This window comes from Aspergillus bombycis, assembly GCF_001792695.1.
Source record: "Aspergillus bombycis strain NRRL26010 chromosome Unknown contig00048, whole genome shotgun sequence".
Classification (NCBI taxonomy): Eukaryota; Fungi; Ascomycota; class Eurotiomycetes; order Eurotiales; family Aspergillaceae; genus Aspergillus; species Aspergillus bombycis.
This window is the reverse complement of record NW_019170050.1, coordinates 119500-139128: the sequence shown is the minus strand read 5'-3', so window position 1 is coordinate 139128 and position 19629 is coordinate 119500. Positions and strand designations below refer to the sequence as shown.

Sequence of the window (19629 nt, the reverse complement as noted above, 5' to 3'; positions counted from 1 at the left end):
TTACTCGGTTGGGTATCTTTACAGTGAGTGCTATTAACACTGGAACATGTGGTAAGCTGGTAGTATTACCTATTCATCTGATACAAGGGATAATCATACATCCTGCAAAAATATAGTCAAACCATTTGTATACTCACAACCTTGCACAACCTTGCAGATCAAACCCCACTTTGCAGCTTGGTGGAATGCAAAATTGATGCTACCTGAGGAGAGATTCGATGCATCTGTAGGTGCAAGACAAATTCTTTCATTACTATTTCTATATATATATATATATATATAGCTGAAAATTTAACCACCCTCTTCTCCATTGTTGGGAAGATTGCCCTCATCTTCAGATTCTTCCTCAATCTCTGCTAGGGCCTCTTTCTGAGACTTTCGGCCCTTCTGAGCGTCTTGGGTAGCAGCCGAAGGTTGAGTCGCAGGTTTCGCTGCTGGAATACCGCCGGATGTAACGTATAGGAATTCTTCTTGAGGGAAATGATCGATGTGGTTGAAAAATGAAGCGAAACTTTTTTTTTTTAAGAAAATGTCAGCTGAACTGTTTCAATGCATGTGTGGAATATAGCTGACTGAGAACTTACGCGTTAGTTTCCTCTTCCTCGCGGAAGATTCGATCATAGATTTCTCTTTGCTTGAACTCGTTCATTTCCGTGGCATACTCCTGAAAGTTGATGGGTTTCTTTCCAAGCTCTTGCGCCTTTTTACTGTAGCCATTGAAGATGGGACGTTCCAGCAACAGCCCGAGACCGGGCGCCTTAGGAATTGGGATCTTGGTCGGTCCATATGAATCAACGATCCGCTTGGGATCGCAGCCGCAGCGCACCATAAGTGTGGCCATGGCCACCATTTTCCGAATCTGGTGCATCATGAAACTCTGACCGTGGACCTTAAGGCTGAGCCACTCGGTGCCATTGATGATAATCGGGTTCGGGTCGACGTTGAAGGATTTAATGTGGCGTTTTGCAGAGGGGTCCTTGAACAACTTCTGGATGGTGTAATTATAGAAGTTCTTAGTTCCAAGGTACTTATCCAACGCCTCTTGAAGACGGGCAACGCGCGCGGGAGGAATACGGTAAGTGCGCTTTGCGGTATTGTATGCAGCCTTCACGGCCTTGACTGCATCGATGATCTTCCGCCTGTGAGCCTGCTCGGCTTCGGTGAGTTCGGGCTTTGCGGTGGCATCTGCTCCTCCCTCTGTGGCTTGAGCTTGTTCCTCGCCCTTCTCGGTTTCAAATGATTCATCCTCGGGCTTCTCATGATAGATTGCATTCATGACGACCTCACGGATATCCTCGTCCAAACTGTCGAGAACGGGTTGGATATATTTCGCATCGGCCTCTTCCCAGTAATTAGCGACCTCTACCTGTCGGGCCTTGTGTGCATCCAAATCACCCTCCTTTTCGGCGATCTCTATGATCTTTTTACCGAGGAACGTGCTGGGATGTGGCGGCAAAAAGCAGTAGCTAGGCATCAAATATTCGTAGATACGAGAGTCGCACATCTGATAGCTGCTGAAAGACTTGCTCGCGACCAGAATACCCCAAACGCGGATCTGCGGGCTAAGGTGTGCGTTGATCTTCTCAACAATATCCTCATCCTCGACAATCAACTTCAACGACACGACATTACCAGCCGCGTGGACTCCTTTATCTGTACGGGCGCATCGCACCAGCGACGACTTCTTCGGGTCCGCCGCGTTAGCCTTGGAGATAGCCCCGGCAGCCACAAACGCCGCGAAGAGATCGCCCTCGATGGTCTTCTCGGTTGTGCTCCTGTAGACGATCAGCACCCGTCTAGGTAGACAGAATTCAACATTTGTCCATACAATTGCATTCCCTTGTAGCCCGTTCCAGAGTATCCCAGGAGTACAGCCACCTTCTTCTTCGGCCGTCTTTGTTCATTCTCGATGTCTTCTTGAGAGAAATGCGTGGCGTAGATTGGGGCTTTGATTTCCTCTCCATTTTCGATCTTCTGTCGCTTGGCCTCATTCTCTTTATCTAACCGTCCTCTCTTATCTAGCGGTTGCCGACTTGCTTGGTTAGCCGGTGACAGTCGGATCTGTACCCCAGAAGCCGCGAGACATACCTCCACTCTGCCCTTCCCAGATCCCCCTTCTTACGCTTGCGATCAACTTCTTCGGGTCCGCTAGCTCTTCCTTCGTTATTGTCCATGGTTCCAATGATCTCCGCAAGTTAGATAGCGGTGTATTAGATGCGAAATGCCTCTGCGAATTGACAGGCGGAAAAGATCGACAAAGAAAGCCTGTCAAATATTGACGCGCGGAGACGTAGCTACGCATGAAGAAGCGGGTCCCGAGGGGAAAAACTTGCGTCGTCGATACTTGGGATTCGTGCCTTTCTTTGGGCCTGCGATTCAATTTCCGTATGCACTAGCCGTAGTAGGATTAGTGCAGATACCCTCTTCCACTAAGCCTAATTGGGGTAGCTTTGACCGAGGCCTCAGGCAAGAATGGATGCTGCGGGCAGTTCATCCGCTGCAGCGCCGCTGGTCGTCCTTACTTCCCTTTAACCTCATTGTTGCTTTTTCTTCTTTACGCTGGTGTTCTCAGATATAGCGTCGCGGGCTATTAGATTGTTCCGTGTGAGCTTCTACTCACATCTTTGATTCATCCTCCGCTCTCCCTTGGCACCCAGAATAAAAAAAAAGCCATGCTACTCGTTTTGCGCTGACCTTAGTTCGGGATATCGAGAACCTTTGCGCTCAGCAGCGATTGAACCCGCCTCAACACCGTCTCATCAACTAAGATCAAAGTCAAGCCTCACTTTCCTTCCCTACCAGACCATCTTCTAGATATCACCATGGATCTTGCGAATACGCTCATTCGGACTGTGGTCCGCGCCTTCTACGAGACCCGCCACATTTTGGTGGTTGATGCGCTTTTCATCCATTCGGTGTATGCTTCACTATACCTGGGCTCATAACGAATTCTATTCCATCTGCAGCATCAGTACTAAGTGTTGTTATCCGTTGTCTAGACTCCATGCCGAAGACCTCGCCTTTCTCCTAGGCATGCAACAGAAGGATCTCCGGAAGCTATGCGCCAAATTGCGCGAGGATCGCTTAATATCGGTGTATGGCTGGCCTGCAGTATCACGTTATGCTGGAAAGTGGCAATACTGACATGATCCATCAGTAATACCCGAGCAGAAATACGGGACGGCTCAACTCGCCCCGTTAACCGTGAATACTATTACATTCCGCTACACCCGGTCATCGACGCTATTAAGTTCAAGGTCTCGAAGTTAACATCAACCATTAAGGCTCAGTATACGCCGAGCGAAGAACGGAAGGAGTATATCTGTTTAAGATGCGGGGCAGAATGGACCGAACTTGATGTGCTGAGCTTGTACTCTGAAGAAGGGTTCGAGTGCCAAAACTGCGGGGCTATTCTTGAACGGACAGAAGATGTCAAGGGGGCGGAAGGGATTGACCGTACTGGCCACGAGAAGAATAGCAAGCTCATGGCTCAACTGGACACTATGCTGAAGTTGCTTAAACAAATCGATTCTGTCGAAATCCCGCCGAACGACTTCGATACCGCTTGGGATCACAAGATCGATGTCGTGCGAAACCAGGCTACTCACCCAACACGAGCTGCAGTTGTTGTGCCATCTAAGAAACAGGAAGCTGTTCGCGGTAATACTAAGACTGATGCCGGGGCTCTTGAGATTTCCCTCACATCTAGCGAAGAAAAGAGCGCTGCCGAGCAAGCGGAAGAGGCCGCACGTAAGGCCGCTGTGGAGAAGCAGAATGCGCTGCCAGTGTGGCATACACATTCGACCGTGTCTACAGGCGCTGGAAATCTCAATACGGTGAAGACGGAGACGGACGCCGACGTGAAGTCCGAGATCAAGGAGGAAGAAGATCGAAAGCCGGATCTCGATGCCCTCGACGACAAAGTCGCCGCCTACTATGCCGAAATGGAAAGGGAAAAGGCCCTTCAGGCCCAGGAAGATTCCAGCAGTGCAGAAGAGGATTCCGACGATTTCGATGAAGAGTTCGAGGACGTTGGTGGTGTTTCTGCGAGCGACACTGCGTCACCGGCTATTGGCGGCACTGGCGCTGGCCCTACCAGTGCACCTACGAATACAACGTCCATGGGAATAAAGCGCGAGTTCGACACAGACTCTGGAACCAGCGCTCCTCAGACAGCTTCAGCAACACCATCTGCTACCGATGAAGGCCCAGCAACGAAGAGGGTCAAAGTCGAACCGGAGGTCAAGAAAGAGGAGTCTGATGAAGATGACGACGAGGAATTTGAAGATGTTTGAAGAAGCTTCACTCAAACCATACACTTATGAAGGTAGAACTCTATCATGCAGTCGGCTTCAACCCCTTGTCGGCGCAGGCGCCCGGGAGAAGGTGTTCTGTCAAAGAGTAACAACACAATGACGGGAAAGGAGGAATATATGTATGATATTTACCTAACCAAGCTTTAAAAGGGGAATATGAATAGACTAGGCCTTCGTTTTTTCTTTCTCATTCTCGAATTCTTCACATTGGCGTAGACTCTTATTTGCTCTGCCTTGACTTAACCAAACATTCTCGTTAGCTCGAGTATCAGTCAAGACATCTTTGTATTATAAGGAGTCTAAAAATGATTGAAACAAAATTCACCGGTACTATTCTCCGAAGAGACCAATCCATTCAAGTGAAAGTCCTGCTTTCTTTCTAAGATAGGCCTTCTAATTGTTCCATAGATCTGAGGACTATCCAGGAACCACTGCCTTAAAGTCTCATTTGCAGCCGTCAGTCATTCAATCAAGCAATATCGTTCCCTGGTTCATCAAAGGGACAACGCAGAAACAAACCGTGAAGGCCCTCCAACGAAAGCAATGCAAGCTCTTGCAGAACAACACCACCATTACCCTTTCTGTATTTAACACATGGCCGAAGATATTAAATATGAAAAAAAAAAAGAACAAACGTAAGAGACAGAATCCTTTCCCTGTACAGAGTTCAGAAACAGAGAACCCATTTCTAGTGTGGATGGGCAAACAAAACGCCGATCAATGCAGTCCCAAACACAGCGAAGGGAAAGAGCAAATGGCAGAAGGAGATACCTCTGCTCTTCTCCTCAAGCACCTTTCATTGACTTATCTTTCATCATGATACAATGGGAGAATTTCGGGATATATTGCATACAGGGCCTCATGGAGTGCCTGCAACTCCCATTTCCGAATCACTTGCCATCGCTGACTGGTCTTCCCATTCCTCTGGAGAAGGTACATCAGATTCTGAGGCCCCCGGGGTTAGACGTTGATAAGGATGCAATAAAATGGGATACATACCGGAAGCCAGCTCTTCAGGCATATCAACAGCTAATTCCTCAATAGCTCCCAGGACGGCTATGCTCGCCATTAGCAACAGTGAAAGACTAGGCTATAGTGAATTAAAGATTAAACGTACCTTGCGCCTGGCGGACAAACTCCTCGTCCTGTTCACTGTCATCAAAGTATGTAACTAAGCAGTGTTCAACAACCGTCTTGATTGTCTCTACAACTTTCGCTTCAACGTTGCTCCCAGAGGCTGAGAGGTAAGTCCTTCTCAACCTACTGATACTTGCATGAACCAGCTCCTTGGCCGCTTGTGCATGACGTGATTGCCAGTCGTCGCCGATGTCGCTAGCCTCTCCCGTGAATAATATCCGGCGTAAGAATTCCATGCTCATATTCCTGACGGCCCTGTCTGGGAACATAAGCAATGTCGGAGCCCAGTCTGGGATTTTATCTATGAGCTGGGATAGAAACCATGCCTCATTGAGATCAAGTCTCTCGTTGCGGCACGCCATAATGCTTGTAAAGAATGCGAGGTGTTCTTTACCTCCGCTGTCATTGATAGACTCCACCCCTTTCGCAACGTAGTCAATCAAAGAAACGATTCTTTCTTCATCAGTGCTCCGCCGACAGAATATCAAGGTGGCCTCCAAGAACGGAGCACAAAGTTCGGCAGGCGCGACTCTTAAGCCATCTTCCAGCGCCTTGCATATTGGGTCCGTGAGACCAGCCTCGAACTCCGCATCAACAAGTATGCCAACAATGCTTCTACATGCTTGCGGGCTGCTGTATTGTTGAAGAAGTTTCTTCAGAACTAATAGTTCATTGTTTCTCCCAACAGGCCGAAGAAGGTCGCTTTCCGCAACTGTAAGAGAATACATGTTGTCGGGTAAGGTCTGTCTTTCATCACCCGGCGTAGGCGACGCAGAAAGATCGATGTTCTGTAGCAAGACAGACAGGAGATCGGTGAGTTTCCTATGTGAGAATCTTCTTCCCTTCTCAAGGAGTTTGCAATAAGCAATGTAATGGCGTCTCAGTCTCTTTGAATCATCACGATCAAGCCACACGATTTCCAGGCATCTTGAAAGGAATCCGTAACTGAGCACCATCCCGGCCTCAAGAGACCCAAAACTTGCAAGCAGTAAAAGGAATTCAAAATAATCATCCCATGCCCTGCTTGCAGTGTGCAACATTGTCCAGAGGCCATGCAATGCTGCAACTACATTCTCGAAGCCATCCAAGTACCGCTTATGCCATTTGTCTTTATTGCTCTCTTCCTGCCCAACATTGTTGCACAGGTCCTGCAACTTTGAAAGCGCACTTATGAAGACCCTTATTGAACTGTTTCGAACAGCGGCATGGGGACACTTCAGCACTAGATTGCGTATGCCGGCTGGTCTTTCTGCGACCCACTGTAAAACTCTGTAGGCCGCCTTGGGAAGCTCAGTGACTGCTTTGAGTAGCTCAGACACAACCGCATCCAGTCCCAGTGGCTCTCTGTTCCTTGAGATAAGTTGCTCAAGTGTGTCCAAGGCGATGAAAATAATACATTTATCCAATTTAAAATCACCCACAGGATGAATGTCCCTCATGTCATGAAGCTGACATAGAAGGTGTCGCACAAACATGGCGTAGTATGGATCCATCAAACAAAAAGCTCGTATGAAGATCTCATTTTCCATCACAATGTGGTTGACAAGAGGCACTGGTGCCTGCACACGAACCGGACAATGGCTGGCTGTTGGTTTATAAATCGACTTGGATAACTCCATACTCGAGACACGCTGATAAAATAGCATGTAAGCATTCCACACTTTGTTGAACCGGACTTGGCCCATGGAAGTGTTGTTCATAGAGTCATTGTAGCCACCAAAGCACTGGTCTGCAATCTTGGACTGGTCAAACCGAGTGACATCTGAATCATTGAACTCAACCCACGAGCCTCTAGTATCGGCAGTAGGCCTTTCACGGATGTACGAATAGTAGTGACCAGATTCAGCTGTACCGCTATGAACCAAAACACCAACCAATTCGAAAATGTCTTGTTGAATCTCCGCGTCTGGATCTGAGAGGTACTCGACTTTGAACGGGCTCATATCAATGTGCTCTGGAAATTGAAACTCGTCATTTATCTTACTCCGCATCATCGTGACCATGTCAAAGTCAAAGCGTTTGAGATGGAATATGAGATTGTCCGGGACATCTTTCAAACAGGCTCTCTTCACAGCATCAACATGTCTTCCACAGGAAGTGCAGGAGTATTTGTTATCTCCTTGCATGATTTCTCCTTCGACATACGCCTGGAGACTCTCCTCCAAACTCGCTTTACCCTTGATATCGCATTGAATCGCAGAAAAGGGCTCAAGGCGTTCCGAGATATGGGGACACTCCTTGGACTTGATCTGTTGCACTAGCTGACCACCGTAAAATGAGCGAAACTTCTTTTTGTCTTCCACATTGGTAATCTGAGCCTCCCACCTGTCAAAAAGCAGGTTATAGAACTCGTCAACATCCATTTGTACCGTGACATCGACTGGCTCATTATCGTAGGTCCTTATTGAGTCCACTAGCCCTTGTGGATCGACACTTTTAAGCCACGTTTCTTGCATATAGCCAAAAACCTTCTTTGTCTCCTCAAGCAATATCTGGGAGTCAAGAGGATCCACAAGATCAAGCCGCATCATAAAGTCGCGGAAGGGCACATTCATAAAAAGCTGGGTTAAAAGCGAGTTCAAATAACAAGTGTTGGACAGATTCTTCAGCCCAGCATAGCCTTCGGGTGATCTGATCATTTTGTAGCGATCAAAACACCAGGTTGGTGAATATGTATAGTCTTCAGGAATGAGATCACTCAAGCGCTCTACGACTTTAGCGTAGTTTTCGTCGTATTTGCAGAGCAGGTTCAGAATACTATACAGTTCCTGCCGGGAAGATGCGTGCATGACGGGCGTCTGAGGGGTGATGGCAACAAGGGATGTTGACTCCGAAAGATCCGGGAAGAGGTATTTGTCAAACAAGCTTTCAGCGAGATCAAACGTGTCCACTGTGGTATTAGTTGAGCTTGCAAAGTCTAAGCACGATCTCAGGAGACGGCAAAAGCCTAGAAGTAAATGGTCGACAGGCTCTCGTCCAACAAACTCTTCGGTTTGGTGATCCAACAAAATGGCACTCCATTGTTTGAGATATTCGCTCAACACAAGATCACGCGGTGACTTTTCCGCAACTGAGTGGAATACCAAGTGAGCGATTTCAAAAAACTCTTGGGACTGCTGGACACAGCCTAGTGTCCGAGGGAAATTCTGCACAAAGGCTTCCCAGATTGTAGCAAGAATATCGATTCTGACTGGATTCTCGGAAGTTGTTGCCTCTCGTTGTTCTGGGACTTCTGGTTTCCCTGTTTTCTTGAGCAACTTGGACGGACTGCAGGCCACGGCTATATTCTCCGAAATGCCCTTGCGAATAGGCTGGCGGTCCTCATCCAACAGCAGCGAGAACAGAAGCTGGTCGAATGTTGCTTCCTGCTTTATCACAGCCCAAAACTCGGGGTCGCGAACAGAGCCTTCGATCATGATAGCAAAGGAGTTGCAGATTAGCTTATGTATACCAAGTTCCGAAAGATGACCCGTCGACGAACGCCGCCCAACGTCCATTAAATGCAGCAGCTGTCGGACTAAAGTTGTCGAATCTGGAATCGAGGCTGTATCGCCGGCTAGGGGCGGCCTCACAAGAAGAGCGTAAAGGAGACATTCAACCAGACTAGTGGCAAAAAGGAGCTTCATTGGGCAATTGTCCAATGAATCTGCCATTTCAGAGCGTGTTAAAGCAGCAACCAAAACTCGGACGCTATGAGACACAAATGTTTGATTTGGCGATGACTCTAGTGCTTCCTCTCTCAGGCATATAGAAAGCGCATTTACTGAGTAGAGGAAGTTATAGGGCTTACCCATAGGGAAGACGTCTTGATCAGCTTTGTCAGTAGACCTGACTAACTGCAGGACCCTTTCCTGGGGAGGGAAGACAACAAGGAAGTCGTAAATCTCTCGAGCTAAGTGGTCCTCGAGACCCAAAAGATCATAAAGATCATCAAAATGCTTAAGTACTTCGGAATCCACCGATGTCAGAGACTGACGCCGCCCTGTCAGCGTAACCTCACGGCTGTCAGGGTCCCGGCGAACAATTAGCAGTCCCGAGTTCAGTTTGAGGTCTCGTACGGTGAGAGTAGGCTTTTCAAGCAGATCAACCCTATGCCCACTATAGATAGTGTTAAGTTTTGTGAAACCGGTGATTTGTACAAGCTTCTCAACGAACTCGGATGCAGTTGAGAGATCACCAATCTGCAAAGAGCGGACTTTGGACTGCGTGCTGCCGTCGAAAGCTTGATAACGGATATTGACCAGCTCGCCTTTTACAGGTTTACCGGGCAAACCAGGCGGCGAGTTCTGGGGCGGGCTATACTGGGGTCGACTGCGTAGACCTTGGAGGAACTGACGCAGAAAGAGCAGCGAACGACTAAACCTCAATTCTTCCGCCTGGGTTTCCTCTTCGGGGACCTCCGCAGCCATCGAATCGCTAGTACCATTAGCACCTTGGCCACGGGAAGACTTCAGCTTGGAGGCAGCCGACTTCAGTTGGTCAACGCAGCGATCTACCAAGGCAACATGAGTTGCTTCAACTGCAGACCGTGGTGATCTGTTGATAATATTATGGTCGAGATACACCTCAATGGCAAAATTAGTGGCATCGGTTTCGATCGAGCCGGGTGGAGCCGTCAAAATAAAATCCCATATCCGGTCTATCCCCGGGATTGAGATGACCTCATTATCACCGGCAATAGGCGGAGGATTGAAGCGAACCTCGTAGTTGATTGCCTGCTTTGCAAATGAGAGGACCTCAAGAAAGTAGTCTTCAGCAGGGGAAAGTTCGGACAGGTACCCGTGGATACAGCGTTCAATGAATGGATTGCTCTTCGTACTATGTCTGGTAAGTGCACACAGTGTGTCCCAAAGTGCCCGTCTGCCTTGCTGGGCGAGAGTATTCGCCATTAGGATTCTTCTCCACAGCAGATCACCTAAATCAGTGGTAATGGAGTCTGGGACTTTGTCGATAATGCGGGCTAGTAGATGGACGCGCGAAAGAAAGCCGTTCCGCGAGAAGGACTCCGTGAAGTCTGTCTGGTTCATGTCCACGGTATGAGCCAATTCATTTATCAACAAGCGTGTCAGGTCAAAGTCCATAGCAAGCTTTCGTATCTCTTGTGTGTCATAGCTGGGAACTAGGGCATTCAAAGCCTGTATGCTGCCAACAGTGAACTGATTCATCTCGGCAAGGTCTTGGACACAACGTTCATATGTTTCCATTTTGTCCATTTCGCTGAGTCCAACGTCCATGAACAAGGTAAGCTGCGAACTGGAGAATTTCTGGAGGATAGCCTTATGCTCAACAGGAAGATCGTCCGCTGCAGCACTTTCACGAATGAGGCGTACGCACAAACGCAGTGGAACAGCATCTACATGCGGCTCGTCCAACAATTGATGTCTCTCGCGATGCTTTTCACGTACATGAAGGAGAAGTTGCTCACAGAAATCCACCATCCGTGAATCAAAGCGGGATAGAGGCAATTCAAGAAGCTTTGAGCATAAACACAACAACGCCGGCGAAGTTGGCAAATGCATTTGAAAGGTTCTCGTAAGCATTCTGAGTATTTCAGACACCGTTCGGGGATCGGGGCTCTCTGTCACGGCCTTCCAGATTGTGTCGGTGTCGGTGTCGGTGTATGTGGATGTGACAATCAAAAAGCCGACAATGTTGCCACTTCTGCTGATAAGCTGAGGGTGAGAATCAATGCTAACGATATATTCGACGATTTCATTCTCCCGTAAAAACCTGACGAGGTATTGCACGACGGGATGTTCAGTCCCTGCTAGGTCGTTTTGAATATACTGCCGCCACACATTGACCAAGTCCATTTGCATAGTCTCCATTCCGTTGACCCTCAGCTCCATACGCCCGTCCAGGATATGTTTTTTCAGGGCAGCAAATTTCCACCCATAGTAGATTATGGAAGCACACTCATCTGAGGATATACCTTCAGGTACCGCAATGGAGAGATCCTTGGCGATCTCCGAGCCCAGATCTTGGCCGCGAAGAGCGATTGTGAAGTAAACCCAAGATATGAAACGGAGCATCGGGTCACTGATGTCGCTTGTGACCCAGGAGGATTTCTTGCTTACATGCATCTGGTAGTTCTCGTCTATGATCCGCATCAGGCCGTAAGCCGTTTTCATAGCACGTAGATAGGTAAGAGAATTTATTAGGGCATCATCTGCCTGGTACTTCCTCCGCTCGTTCCCGGAATCCATCAGGTTGTGCACAATGGTCACAACTGAGACTAAAGGGGATGAGAGTTGGGACCAACGGGGTATCAAAGTCATGACACAGGTGGCATAATCGGATAGCCACTGGAGCACGTTGAACGGAGGAGCCAGAATGTAGTCGTTCAGACGAGCAACCATATTGATCGCTTCCACGCCATGGACCCTTTCGGCAGTACGAAAGAAGGGTATACCATTTACCTGGAGCATCCAACCAAGTGAAGGGAGATAGGCTCTTGATATTAAGTCCGATACCTGTAGGTCTGCGTCTTCTATTAATTGACCCAAGACTAAAGTATCCAGGCGGACTATATGGAGTGCAAGCCGGGTATAGTTAAGGAAAAACTCCTCCAGACATACCCAAGGCCCCCTGCCTTCATCTGGCTGGAGGTCTTGTCTATTACAGCTCGTCAGTATTTATGACAAATGGATGTTTTCAGTGGCACTTACGAGTTCCGCAGCAGACTCTCCGGTATAACAGGAAGCTGTTCCCAGAAGTCCCGCTCGTCCAATATGCCCTCGAAAGTCAACTGCTCTAGGTTATTTGCGACGTCATCGATCCAGTTCTTCACAGCAAGGAAGAACGGCGTGGCCTCCGGCGGGGACCCTGCCAAATGGATTAGTTCATCTATTCAGCTTCGCACGAACCCAGTGGTATTGCCGTACCTTTCTCAATGATTGCGCCGATCTCCTCCAGATTGTCTCGTAAATCGAGATCGCTGCGGAACTTGGGGAAGGTGTCGGTCAGAGACGCCTGCTCATGAAGCTGAACCACCTCGGAATCTCCTAGCGCTTCGCCCAGCGGCTTCCAGCTCGATGTACTTGGATCTTGATCCATATCCTCCAGCTCGGCCACTTCAATCTCCGGGCTCTGGGCAGGAGAGGACAGCAAGGATATAACATTGGCGGGACGGGCGCCGACGTCATCCGCGGAGGGGGCGGGGGAGGGGGCGTTTGACTGATCAGCAGGGGTATCTTTGGGGATAGATGTCATATTATCGGCGACTGGAGACTTCGTGTTGATAGTCATTCGGCTAGCCGGGCGGGTCGACGCAGGAGCTTCTTGCTCAGTCGTGGCAGGAGCATCCGGAGTCCGCTCGGGTATTCGAGAAGAAGGGGCCTCGTTACTTGACCAAGGCTGCCGGATGCCGCTTCCACTGTCGAGGCGGGGACGTTTCCGAGTGGATTGAGGATCGCTTTCTTCCATGGGATCGCCAGGGGAACGCGTCGAGTCGGTCGATATAGGATCAAGCGGGGTGCTAGAGCTCTCTAGCGGGGCAGCTGCCATGACATTTTCCTGTGTTTCTCTGGGGAACTACAGGAAAATCAAGGGAGTAGGAATGATTGTAGTTTTTACGCAAATAAAAAAGGCAGTGGAAGACCAGCACCCACGAGTAAGAAGGGAAAGAGAGGCGATGAGAGAAAGAGAAAGATGAGAGTCGTAAGAGTGACGGGAAGGAAGAGCGAATGATGCGGGTAAAAAAAAAAATAATCTTTATTTATGATTGGTTTGCGGAGACGCAGCGCTCAGCTCGGCCTGAGCATGGATGAGGAGTAACAGTAGGGGAGGTAGAAAAAGAAGTAAACTGAAAATGGTAGCCTAGGGGGGAGTGGGTTGACCTAACCAGGGTAAAAATTAAAACAAAAGGAAGAGAATAGCTCTCCGTAAAGGTTGGTGGAAAGATATGTAAAGCAAAGAACCATAGAAGAGCAACAGCTCTGACGTTGCGGTGGAGAAGCTCAGCAGTCGTTGGCTCTTTTCTTTTTTCCTGTTCTTTTTTAATTTTTTGGCGGCACCGCAAACCAAAAAGGGCCCTTCTGGACACGACTACAGAGAGATTGCATACTATTGTTTTATTGATTAGAAGAAAGAGAGAAAAAAAGAGGGGAAGGGAAAAACAGGAGAAAAGAAAATAGTACTTTCTTGAAGATTGTCCATTCATTTATTCTTTTCTTGTTTACTCTTTTTTTTTTCTCTCTTTCAAAGCAATATGTACAAGAACAAACATTATTGTTTCATGAAACCCTAGGAACTTTTGACGGTGTGTACCACTACATATCTGCGTATGGTACAGTACTAGTAATGTGTGATCCCATCTGATATGAGAAAGAAAAGTATCATACAGCTGAGAATAAATTCAATTGATTTACCAATAGGAAGTATGACATCATTTAAAATATCTGCCCTAAGCTATTCTAACACGAGCGCTCTGAGAAACCATAATCAAGGGAGCACTGAGCATGAGAATGAGAACATGAGTCGAATACACCTTGGCGTCTGAAAATCTTCGATAAGTCCTTCCCAAGTTTTGTTTTTTCTTGTTGGTGTAACTTGATATACAACCCCCTTACTTGAATTCATTCTCCAGATGCTCAGCCAGCCTTGATTTTTAAACAGAAGTAGCAGAGCAAGTAAGTACTAATTACTAGTAGTATACAAGGTACGAAGGGTCTCAGCCGTACCTTGCATCAGTGCAATGAATGATTCAATTTGACCGGTGGATACAACAAGTTCACCCGCATTTGACAAGTATGACATCGTTCCGCTAATCAATGGTCTTTGTTTAGTGTTACTTTTAGTATTTACCCTGCAAATTTCCCCAACCTTAAAAAGCTCCCGAGCGAAGATCCACAGGAACATTCCACACTCTAGCTTCCGTGCACAACTCGGTGTACATTGATAATGGTTGATATGTGGGCCCCGTTGGTCTAGATTGCTAACTAATTTACTTTGTAATCCCCTGTGTCGTGTTGCTATGTCGACCTTAAGAGACATATGCATTATCCCATTCCTTAATGCGATGAATGAATGTATGTACTACCTGGAAGGGTAGCTACGACATATGTTGAACTCCAAGAATAGAATCAGAGTTCGATACAATAAAGACCCTCGTTTGGAAGAGAACACAACGGTCTATCGGTGTAACCATCGAAGGAGTATACAAGATAGACATATACCTATAGATTTAAATCTATAGTGGTGCCAAAGCGCTTAACTTGACGATCCCCCTTCCACTGCAGTCTCAATCTTTCGAATGACCCTTGCCGGATTGCCCACAGCCAAATGGAAAGCAGGGACATCCTAAGCGATTTGTGCACCGTAAGTCTCCACCGAGTTCAAGGGAAGGCGGTGATAGAGAGGAAAATATATCCGTACCTTCGTGACCACACTGCCGGCTCCAATAGTTGCACCCTTGCCGATTGTCACCCCCGGGAGCACAGTAACATTCCCGGCCAACCAACAATCCTCCCCGATATGGACCTCTTTTCCCGATTCGGGGCCTCTGGTTCCATTGCGCAGGGTAGGGTCCAAAGGGTGAGTTCCGCTGTACAGGTGCACATTGGGACCGAACATGGTCCGTGCCCCGATCGTCACCAGACAGGTGTCGATAATGTGGCAGTTGGCATTGATAAAGACGCCTTCACCCACCTTCACATTAAACCCGTAGTCCATTCGGATGGGAGCCTCTACCCATGGTTCATTCTCGAATAGAGCTTCATCTTCCTCTGGATCGTCCTTGGGGGGTGGGAGAGGGGTTTTGTCCTGGACAAGACTGCACCACAGTTAGTATTCCGTGTGGTACCGCAACTGCTGGCTTATGGGTCGGCTGTTGCAACGATGAGAGTATAAAGACGTATATCTTAATACTATGGAACATAAGATCGAGGGAGATTGAGTATGAATTGCGTATGCAAGGATCCCCTGTGCAAGTGCTTCCTGTACTCACTCTCTCCAAAGCTCTACAAGACGTCGACGAGAGACATCCTCGGCATGGTTGAAGCGGCGGCAAGCTTTGGTACAACGAGATCGAGCAGCAATTAAATCCGGAGTAAAGGCGTAATAGAGCTCCCCTTGTCGCATCTTCTCCCGGTTGGCCAATCGGGCTTCTTCGGAGTCCATTTTCAAAAACATGAACTGAACTTCAGTAGATTTGGAGAAGATACTTTGGCTGATGAGTACTGTAGGTGTTCATCCCACCATTCACTACTACTAGTAGTACTAGTAAATGAATGGCGGGGGCGCCTGGACGTTTTCTTTGTCTGGCAGCGGCAAGACCAACTAGACCAACTAATTTATTTATTCAATGGCGACGGTTGAATAGGATTCATATTGTTCTCCGTCCGACAGATTGTTCTTGTCTGCATTCTCTAGTTTCAGCATATTCTCTCCATCAGATGTTCCAATAGAGCAAGTCCATTGTTGGCATTCTACTCAATCATGTCGCATTAAATCCCTGAGCTCTCCCTCCCTCCCTCCCTCCCTCTCTCTCTCCACTACGACGCCAATCAGCCGCGCATTTGTTGCGGAACTCTAAAGCACGGTCAAAACTTCATGTTAGACAAAATGATGGCCCAAACTATAGTCCCCTCATCCTCCGCCATCCCCTTGGACCCTATAATACCCAATTCCAACTCCTCCTTCTCCATCGACCAGACCTCCTCCCGACCAGCTGCAACGATGCCTACCTCAACATCCAAACCACCTCCTCCCCTCGACCTTTCCAACTACCCCAACGGCAAAAAGTCTCTCGCCGGAATCTCACTACGGGCATTTCTAATCGGCACCACTCTCGGCCTCTCCATCTCCCTGACCATTGTCCTCCGCTTCCTCGAAGCCTCCCTCTGGCGTATCCCATTCTTCCTCGCCTCCCTCGCCCTCTTCCACTTCCTCGAATACTATGTAACAGCTGCCTACAACACCCGCTACGCCAACATTTCCGCCTTCCTCCTCTCCTCTAATGGCTGGGCATACAATGTCGCGCACATCTCCGCCGCGCTGGAATGTCTCCTAGCCCAGCGCTTCTGGCCGACCGCTGGCTACCTGAACTGGGGAATTCTCGCACCGGGCCTCAATATTCAGGTTGTGCTGGGCCTCGTCCTGATGATTATTGGCCAGGTCGTTCGCACGTTGGCGATGGTACAGGCGGGAAGTAATTTCAACCATACGGTGCAGGTCGAGCGGAAGGAGGATCATCGACTCGTTACGCATGGCATCTATTCTGTTCTGCGTCATCCCAGCTACTTTGGGTTCTTTTGGTGGGGGTTAGGGACACAATTGGTGCTGGGGAATGTGGTTTGTTTCATCGGATATACCTTGGTGCTGTGGAGGTTCTTTTCTAGTCGGATCTTCCGTAAGTTTTTGTCTCTCTCCCTTCTTTGCTCGCATGTGTGTTGCTTTGGTGCTGATTTAGATTTTGTGCTTAGGGGAAGAGAAGTTCTTGATCGCCTTTTTTGGAGATGATTACGTTGAGTATAAGAAGCGGTCGTGGGTGGGAATTCCAGGCATCCATTGATTAGGATCGCGCTTGAAGTACCGGTTCGGATGCTACGCGTCTATAGACTGTATAGAAATGGTATCTGCCTGAGAGGCAGCTGTATAAAATTGCGATGGTATCAAATGCTACACCGAACGCCATGCGCTACAACGACTAGATCTGAAGTAAATCCCATAATATCTAAACGCCATCAAAGAACTTTAAAGTTTACTCTCTCTTTCCGGTGCGACTCCTCCAACTGCACCGCTCATATAAGGACCTTGGGGGTCCGATTCGGCAGCGCCGGGATCATTCCCAAAGAGGACGAGTTCACGCCCACCTTTGGTGCTCCACCAGGCTACGCAGTAACATGCCCGCTCGACATCCATCTCGCCACTGCTCAAGGCCTCCCAGAACCGTTCAATGCAGGCGGTACGCATCTCAGTCTCACGAATGGCATTGATCAGTTGGGCCGCCAAGGGCAGCCACTCTTCTAAGTCTTCCACCCGAAGGAAACTCAGACCGTCAATTAGAGAAAGTGTGAGAGCAGCTTGCTCCGAGAGCGGTGGCGTCTTGCTGGTTTCTGATCCAGCACCATTGTCAGCAGGTTGATGTAGAACCTTGTTCGAGGCGTGCAGTGCTCGGTCGTGAAGAACTTCAAGCAGAATAGAAGGCAGGTGACGTTGCGTGTTTGCGATTGGCGACGGAGGAGCAGTGACTTGGAGGACGGTTCTAAAAGCGAGGCGGAACTGGCGGATGGACAGATTGTCAGGGAATACCTGGAAAACTTGGTCAGCACCCGAACCATTACAAAGTTTGGACCTAGCTTACAGCAAAGAGATTATCAATGTAGAATGGAAGATGTTTGGCTGCTACCTGTGCGTTGCCTGGGATAGCGAATACAGCGAGAACCACGCTATGTGCAGCCTCGAAAATTTCGAGAAGATTATTATCTCCCCCAGCGGGCAAGTAGGGAACCGCGGCGCAAACGAGAACATCTTCGCTGAATTTCGAAGACACGACGGGAGTGAAAAGTTCTGACGTATTCAAAAAGTATAGGTCGAGGCATCTCTCAAGGGGATGGGCGGGAATTTGGCCGATTTCATTCGGCTTGATGCTTCTCAAGAAGTTCTCACTTAAATCTGGATATTGCGCGAGAATGTCCACTGCCGTCAAAGTCACGAACATATGTTGAGACGAGGTGTTTTGTCCAACACGTGACGTGATGAAATACAAATTGCGGAGTATATGAAGCGCTTGCATCGATAGAAAAGGTGCACCTGAAGCATGGTTAGCTGAAGGAGACATCGGTATATAATTTGCATGATACTGACTTCTGTTCGCAGCCAAGATATGATCGTTAATGACTCTCCCAAGAACGGCTCGAAGGACAATCACGATCGAATACAAGCTGTTGCGAAGTAGTTTCCATAAGCCTGGGATAGTTGTCTTCAATGATTCCGCATCCAAGAAGTCCGCTTCCTCGGCTTTGTCAACTTCGGATAGCTTGTTCTGCCGCCATTGGACCATTAGTATGCGGACAAAGTCCGCAATGTGATCAACTGACCGCGCAATGAGTCCCGGGTCATGCGCATTTTCAATTGCATGTGCAATCAGTCGGGACAGTGGTCCTAACGCCGAGATGAGAGGACTGGAGGAAATTGCTGCCACGCGCATGAAAGTATCAGATTGTGAAGACCATTGGAAGCACTTCCCTGGTGCCTCAACAATATCTTTATCAATTGTCCCTAGAAAGTAACCCCCTTCGAGACCCTCCGGGGATGAAAATGTCGCATCTATCATTACCGGCAATAGTCGGTCGTAGTTAAGGTTGCTCCTCTCCAAGTCGGACAACAATGGAAACGTATAATTCAAAACCATGGTAATGCAGAGGCCGTCGATCTTGTTGTGGGGATCTAACTCTTCAATAGCAAGCTGCGCAGCAGTTACAAGAGCCGACTCAAGCTTTTTACGGACACTGAGAGGCAAGCCTTGTCTATCCTGTGCTTCAAAGCCTAGAAGAACTCCTCCAATTAGAAGCATATGTCTCCAACGTGGAGACTTCTCGTCCGCTCCACTGACAACAGCTTTGACCCATGCTTCTCGTTCTATCTTCACAGGCTTAGTGTATGGTATCCTTAGGTCATCGGATTCTTCGTTTCGGATGATGGCCATGGCGGCTGTGTTGAATACACTGAGTATCTTCCGGCAGGCATGGAGGTCGACTGCATGGTCCCATACAGAGGGGGCTACAAGCAGCTGTGATGCAAGCAAACTAATATTCAAAGGATTTCCGAGTACGGATAAGAGGCCGGTGGCTGTAGGGAGCAGGCTGAAGAAGAATCGTCAGTTGAGGCCCTTGATCGGCCGACAGAGCAGGTGTTATCATACGCAGATGCATCTTGAAGTTCTGATGGGGATTGGAGCGACCGTAAGAGAGCGCCCAGAGAGCGCGCTGTTGCCATTTTGAATAACAGGAATGCTTGACTTGAGGATAGAAACACGTAAGGAACGAAATGCAATGACACCTGCCAAAGGCCGTCGTATTCGGCAATTGGAGTAGACGATAGGTCTCCAGCGCTATCAGTTACCGCGGAGGGCCCCGGATCACCTGCCGAGGTTGGGAGCATAGAGGCAAACAATGCAAACCGGCCATAGCTCCGAGCTATAACCTACGCGGAGTAAGTAAGATGACTCCCGTGA

The 19629-nt window shown here is 48.4% G+C and overlaps 6 protein-coding genes across 6 annotated transcripts; 2 read left to right on the top strand and 4 right to left on the bottom strand.

Annotated features, from left to right (window-relative positions):
• Positions 1-291: 291 nt before the first annotated feature.
• On the bottom strand, positions 292-2174 carry ABOM_007099 (pseudouridine synthase PUS2; the record flags this gene model as incomplete). The annotated part of the gene is made up of 4 exons (XM_022534228.1): positions 292-541; positions 585-1775; positions 1829-2032; positions 2089-2174. The coding sequence occupies 4 exons, from the start codon at positions 2172-2174 to the stop codon at positions 292-294; spliced, it is 1731 nt and encodes a 576-aa protein (XP_022388663.1).
• Positions 2175-2822: 648 nt separating this feature from the next.
• Positions 2823-4295, top strand: ABOM_007098 (putative transcription factor TFIIE complex alpha subunit; the record flags this gene model as incomplete). Its single annotated transcript, XM_022534227.1, has 3 exons — positions 2823-2917; positions 3000-3095; positions 3158-4295. 3 exons carry the CDS (start codon positions 2823-2825, stop codon positions 4293-4295), a joined length of 1329 nt encoding a protein of 442 aa, XP_022388664.1.
• Positions 4296-5175: 880 nt separating this feature from the next.
• Positions 5176-12959, bottom strand: ABOM_007097 (putative ubiquitin C-terminal hydrolase; the record flags this gene model as incomplete). Its single annotated transcript, XM_022534226.1, has 5 exons — positions 5176-5261; positions 5316-5372; positions 5434-12068; positions 12122-12278; positions 12338-12959. The coding sequence occupies 5 exons, from the start codon at positions 12957-12959 to the stop codon at positions 5176-5178; spliced, it is 7557 nt and encodes a 2518-aa protein (XP_022388657.1).
• Positions 12960-14663: 1704 nt separating this feature from the next.
• On the bottom strand, positions 14664-15572 carry ABOM_007096 (sugar O-acetyltransferase; the record flags this gene model as incomplete). Its single annotated transcript, XM_022534225.1, has 3 exons — positions 14664-14753; positions 14829-15225; positions 15400-15572. The coding sequence occupies 3 exons, from the start codon at positions 15570-15572 to the stop codon at positions 14664-14666; spliced, it is 660 nt and encodes a 219-aa protein (XP_022388658.1).
• A 444-nt stretch (positions 15573-16016) lies between these two features.
• On the top strand, positions 16017-16965 carry ABOM_007095 (protein-S-isoprenylcysteine carboxyl O-methyltransferase; the record flags this gene model as incomplete). The annotated part of the gene is made up of 2 exons (XM_022534224.1): positions 16017-16803; positions 16877-16965. The coding sequence occupies 2 exons, from the start codon at positions 16017-16019 to the stop codon at positions 16963-16965; spliced, it is 876 nt and encodes a 291-aa protein (XP_022388655.1).
• Positions 16966-17147: 182 nt separating this feature from the next.
• pex8 (putative peroxisomal membrane protein Pex17) lies at positions 17148-19391 on the bottom strand (the record flags this gene model as incomplete). Its single annotated transcript, XM_022534223.1, has 4 exons — positions 17148-17705; positions 17758-18206; positions 18261-19258; positions 19318-19391. 4 exons carry the CDS (start codon positions 19389-19391, stop codon positions 17148-17150), a joined length of 2079 nt encoding a protein of 692 aa, XP_022388656.1.
• Between the last annotated feature and the right edge of the window lie 238 nt (positions 19392-19629).